The 6212-nt window shown below is 42.3% G+C and overlaps 2 protein-coding genes across 2 annotated transcripts; both read left to right on the top strand.

The window, feature by feature from the left end:
* Positions 1 to 805: 805 nt before the first annotated feature.
* LOC123765082 (transmembrane protein 205) lies at positions 806 to 3695 on the top strand (the record flags this gene model as incomplete). The annotated part of the gene is given in 2 exon segments (XM_069333519.1): positions 806 to 892; positions 1189 to 3695. Coding segments are annotated over 2 exon segments (294 nt in total), but the record flags the coding sequence as incomplete, so codon positions are not given.
* A 609-nt stretch (positions 3696 to 4304) lies between these two features.
* Positions 4305 to 6008, top strand: LOC138369599 (glutamine-rich protein 2-like). The gene has a single exon (XM_069333022.1). It carries the CDS (start codon positions 4305 to 4307, stop codon positions 6006 to 6008), a length of 1704 nt encoding a protein of 567 aa, XP_069189123.1.
* Positions 6009 to 6212: the final 204 nt, after the last annotated feature.

Raw genomic sequence — 6212 nt, 5'->3', positions numbered from 1 at the left:
CGGAGAGAGAGAGAGAGACAGACATACAGACAAGAGCATACGAGTGTTGAATCCCAAACTCCATTAAAAATCTCTAGACAGGAATTCTTCTCATCCCACGCGGCTAAAACAAATTTCAACTTACACACCGTCTCCAGGAGATAAGCATCTCAACTCCTAAGCTTGATAAATGAAGAAGGTGAGGTGACAGACGAGAGAGAGAGAGAGAGAGAGGGAGAGAGATCTATTCAGTGCTGGTGGCGGCAGGACAGAGGATAGGGGAGGATGACGGAGCGAGGGTCGGGTAGATTACCATGAAGAATAATGAATGTGGCGGCAGCTGTCCCGGAATGAGCCTTTCTTTATGCCCTGGGGGCCCCTTGTGGTGGGTTGGTTGCTGGTGTAGGACTCCCACATGCCACCCTGGGGCATGCTAATGGTCTCACATGGCCCCACATATACAGTAAATATATATATAAAGTGGAAATTTATCTTTTAAATTAACATTGTCAAGAACTTGTGAGGAGTGATACTGAACACTGTGATATCTTAAAGAGAAAGTTTGGGACCCACAATGGGGCATTACTTCTATATCTACATTATGTGTTCTACGAGTGCTTTTGGCGTCTGAGTTTAAACTAAGAAAAACCTAAAGGATATTTAAGGGGGATCGTAAGAAGCGATTTGTTTTGGATGAATACATTATCTTTTTTGTTTATTATTTGCACTCATAGTGTTCAACAGCTCTGCATGCAACATTCACATCTGTGTCTATAAGTAATTGTTTCATGTCATTCTACTAGAGTTATGATTTCTTGTATTCCAGGGTGCTATCCTGGTGACCTGTTTCCTGGTGAACCTTGGCATACGTCTTTACCTCGCCCCTGTGCTCACCAGGCTCATCACAGTCAAGGTAATTATACTGAGCTTAATCACCAGTAATAATAAATAAACACACAGTTTCCCCTTACGGAACACCAAAGAACTCACTTGAGGCACCAGCCTACACACTATCACCAGGCCGTCGCGGCCTTCCTTACAGGTTGGGAAGATAGTATTTAGACTCATGAATCAGAGACTAAAGCTGTTGTGCCATGTTCAGAATACCTGAATTTACGTATAGTCCTGAACTCAGTCACGTATGTTCAAACATACACCTGCGTCACTGTATCTCTACAATAATACATCATTCTCCTGTATTCCCAACAGATCGCCATCGAACGCGAGGCGGGTATGGGCGAGGAGGTGGCGAGCAGCAAGCCCGGGCGGCTGTCTCACTGTCCTCACTATATGAGGCTCCATCGCGCCTTCCGCAGGACTCACATGATCATCGCTATCGGCAACATGGTCTCCATGTCCGCCACCTCCCTCCATCTCTACTACCTGGCCACTAAACTCTGCTCCGTGCAGCTGTAAATGGCTCTTCCCTGCCGCTGTAAATGGCTGTTCCGTGCAGCTGTAAATGGCTCTTCCGCGCAGCTGTTCTGAAGTCGATATACTGCCCCGAGTGGACCAGGGAGTTCCACGTATATATTTCCCCCCAAGTGGACCAAGGGAGGCCCGAGAAAGCGCGCGCCCAGAGAACGACAAGACGTTAACAGAAACTTTCTAACAGACGTTAACAGCAACTTTCTAAACAGTGCCTGTTTGCTGCGACGGATGCTGGCACCAGGGCCACTCAACCTCGAGACCTCCTGAGTGGTGGTAGGAGGAGCACAGGTGTCCTGTGGGCGGGGTCATCGACCAAGCTTGTGCGAGCTGAGGTCGATCCTCTACAAATGAGAATCCTGAGGAGGATCATATTAACACCTTGAAGTATTTATTTGCTACCTTTACACCTGTGTTTTGGGCCTATCCCCCTCCCCCCAATCTCCCCAATCCTATATTGCACCGCAGGCACTATGACGTCATTGCTTGGCACTATAGTGTCATGAGGTGCCACAAGTGTCATCAGGTGACACTAGTTAAATTGGGTGTCACTTTCACCTGTATCGCCACAATGCACTTTATTAATATACTTGATATGAAAATTGCGTTAATATTCTCTACTGTTAACCCTCAAAAACCTGTATTTCTTCTGTTTGATTTCCTGGACAGTCAGACAGGTGTTATAGACAGACAGACAGACAGACAGGTGTTATGGACAGTCTAAATGGCATTCCGGACACTGACACCATCTTTCGTAGTAAAACAAAGTTAATCCGGTGTTTTATTCACCATGTTTGGGTCAGGAACCTAGCTTCCAGAGCTATGTAACTTTTCAAGTTACAGAACACATTACTTAACATTCAAAGTAACCTAACAGTGGGCAGTAAGTTCAGTGCAATGGTAACCCACGGGTACAGTGGCCTAACAGTGGTCAGTAATGCTGTTATCCTACAGGTACAGTGAACTAAAGTGGGTAGTAATCAAAGCAATGGCACAGTGACCTATCAGTGATCAATGTACTGTTAGCCCCCTGGGTACAGTAAAAATGGACAGTAACCATTGCGAAGCTAGCCCCTTGGAACATGGGTGTCTCATGAAAATGGGGTAATGGGTAATAATGGTAAATGTTTAGGAACTGTGAGAGGAAAGATTAAGAGTCAGATAAACAGAGTCACGGATATAGACACACACAAAAACGGACGGACACCCAAATACACAACGGAGCCAAATAGCATAAATTGTTCAAAGGCGGGATTTGAACCCATTCACTTGTCATATAAACATAGTTACACACTCACATCGTCAGCACTCACACAATCCCACGCACGCATAATCACACAATCACACACATACACACAAACACATACACATACAGTCATATACTCACAGTCCTCAATATATACATTAAACCCACCAAGAAGGTGAATTATGTTAAAAATTTAATAAATGGTTTAACAAACATAATTGATTCCATTCTAACATAACAGCATGGCTGCATACAAATCTATTAGAGTTAAATTTGTGTTCAAAATATACCATCTGAAAACTAGTCACGAATTGACCCATCCAAGAGACTTGGCCTTACACGAACGTGCAATAACGAACAGTTCGAGACAATTCCAGTCAACAAACTCCTGCTTCACTACTGAAGTATTGAATAACGTAAAGAAGTAAAAAAGAATTAGAAAAGTATACCATTATTCTACGTATAGAATACTCTCTGAAGGAGAGTGTTTCATGGTATTTGAGTGCTTCACAGGGATTTGAAGCTGGTACAAAGTAGTTCTCTCTCTCTCTACCACTCCGTACAAAATGCGACTGTTTTCCCTTACCAGTAAACGTACGGACCGCAAGTATCATCCAACCTTAACTTATCGAGTCCGATGCATAGAAAACGACAATATTACGATGATAAAAATTGCACTGATACGTCGATTTTTTTTTTTTTACGGACAAGTTTATGCCGTTAAAAAATAAAATAATGGACGCATTAAGCTAATGGTAAAAATCGCCATTTACTATTTGTATTAATAACTTTCTCTAAATAGTATCTTTTTAACTATATTTTGTATATTGTGATATTATTTTAATTTTGTATGAATTTATATAAATATTGGTATGAATATCATAATTCTGTGTATTAATGTTAATATTATTATTATTATTTTTGCTGTTACCCTTATGCTATTATCTCACTTGCTAGTCGTTAGCAGTTAACTAGGTGTATATATATATATAAAATACGGACCCTTTGTATTACGTAGTTCAATAAAGAGAGCGGAGACTTACTTGGAGTTTCAGGTGCTCCTCAGAGTGTAGTGTGGAGGCCCAGAACGGCTGAGGGGGACTCATCCTTACCTACAAAACAATTAATAAAAGAAATGTAGTTGTCAATACATTATGTGCTGTAACATGTATATTATTGCCACAGATGTATTCATGGAACAGATGTATTAATGCAACAATGAAGCATTATTGTTACACAATACATGTATTGAACAATTAAATACTCGTATTGAACAATTAAATACTCGTATTGAACAATTAAATACTCGTATTAAAAATTGAAACAAAGGTTTTAAAAATACAACACACGTATAAAATAATACAACACAGGTACGCAAAGTGTAACAAACAAAATGGATAACAAGAGCAGATGAGTACGGATTTCGGTTGATATTATCCGAATTTTCGGTTACTGTTGCACACACACATGGCTCTGTCGTATGCAAGCATCAGATTAGAGGTGGTATTGCAAACCAAAAAGCGTACGAACCTCGGTTGATATTGTGGTACTTTTACTCTTACCAAAACATTGTACTTTTGACGCTATAGTCGATTAGAACAAACCCAAATCTAACGCAACCCTAGCTCAGTCTAATCTATTCCAGCCCTACATGGCTCAGTCTAATCTATTCCAGCCCTACATGGCTCAGTCTAATCTATTCCAGCCCTACATGGCTCAGTCTAATCTATTTCAGCCCTACATGGCACAGTCTAATCTATTCCAGCCCTACATGGCTCAGTCTAATCTATTCCAGCCCTACATGGCACAGTCTAATCTTTTCCAGCCCTACATGGCTCAGTCTAATCTATTCCAGCCCTACATGGCTCAGTTTAATCTATTCCAGCCCTACAAGGCTCAGCCTAATCTATTCCAGCCCTACATGGCTCAGTCTAATCTATTCCAGCCCTACATGGCTCAATCTAATCTATTCCAGCCCTACATGGCACAGTCTAATCTATTCCAGCCTTACATTGCTCAGCCTAATCTATTCCAGCCCTACATGACTCAGTCTAATCAATTCCAGCCCTACATAGCTCAGTCTAATCTATTCCAGCCCTACATAGCTCAGTCTAATCTATTCCAGCCCTACATGGATCAGTCTAATCTATTCCAGCCCTACATGGCTCAGCCTAATCTATTCCAGCCCTACATGGCTCAGTCTAATCTATTCCAGCCCTACATGGCTCAGTCTAATCTATTCCAGCCCTACATGGCTCAGTCTAATCTATTCCAGCCCTACATGGCTCAATCTAATCTATTCCAGCCCTACATGGCTCAGTCTAATCTATTCCAGCCCTACATGGCTCAGCCTAATCTATTCCAGCCCTACATGGCTCAGCCTAATCTATTCCAGCCCTACATGGCTCAATCTAATCTATTCCAGCCCTACATGGCTCAATCAAATCTATTCCAGCCCTACATGGCTCAGCCTAATCTATTCCAGCCCTACATGGCTCAATCTAATCTATTCCAGCCCTACATGGCTCAGCCTAATCTATTCCAGCCCTACATGGCTCAGCCTAATCTATTCCAGCCCTACATGGCACAGTCTAATCTATTCCAGCCCTACATGGCTCAGTCTAATCTATTCCAGCCCTACATGGCTCAGTCTAATCTATTCCAGCCCTACATGGCTCAATCTATTCTATTCCAGCCCTACATGGCTCAATCTAATCTATTCCAGCCCTACATGGCTCAGCCTAATCTATTCCAGCCCTACATGGCTCAATCTAATCTATTCCAGCCCTACATGGCTCAATCTAATCTATTCCAGCCCTACATGGCTCAGCCTAATCTATTCCAGCCCTACATGGCTCAGTCTAATCTATTCCAGCCCTACATGGCTCAGTCTAATCTATTCCAGCCCTACATGGCTCAGTCTAATCTATTCCAGCCCTACATGGCTCAATCTAATCTATTCCAGCCCTACATGGCTCAATCTAATCTATTCCAGCCCTACATGGCTCAGCCTAATCTATTCCAGCCCTACATGGCTCAGCCTAATCTATTCCAGCCCTACATGGCTCAGTCTAATCTATTCCAGCCCTACATGGCTCAGCCTAATCTATTCCAGCCCTACATGGCTCAGCCTAATCTATTCCAGCCCTATATGGCTCAGCCTAATCTATTCCAGCCCTATATGGCTCAGCCTAATCTATTCCAGCCCTACATGGCTCAGCCTAATCTATTCCAGCCCTACATGGCTCAGCCTAATCTATTCCAGCCCTACATGGCTCAGTCTAATCTATTCCAACTCAACTTAACCTCCAAATCCAACCTAACCTATCCTTACTTTTTTACAAGTTTATTTTAACAAGATTTACTTTTTACAAGAATTCTAACAAGTTACCCCTTGAAAGACTGGCTTCAGGAATGGTTTAAACCGACCGAAGACCCCAAATTAAAGGAAGACACAAGGCATAAATACATTTATGTTTGCGGATGTTGAGTTTCAGCTCTTTGGACCCTCAACTCTGAAAGATCAGATCTGAAAGCAAAATAAAATATTTGGTTTCAT

This window comes from Procambarus clarkii, chromosome 29 (assembly GCF_040958095.1).
Source record: "Procambarus clarkii isolate CNS0578487 chromosome 29, FALCON_Pclarkii_2.0, whole genome shotgun sequence".
Lineage (NCBI taxonomy): Eukaryota > Metazoa > Arthropoda > Malacostraca > Decapoda > Cambaridae > Procambarus > Procambarus clarkii.
This window is presented reverse-complemented; position numbering and strand designations above follow the sequence as displayed.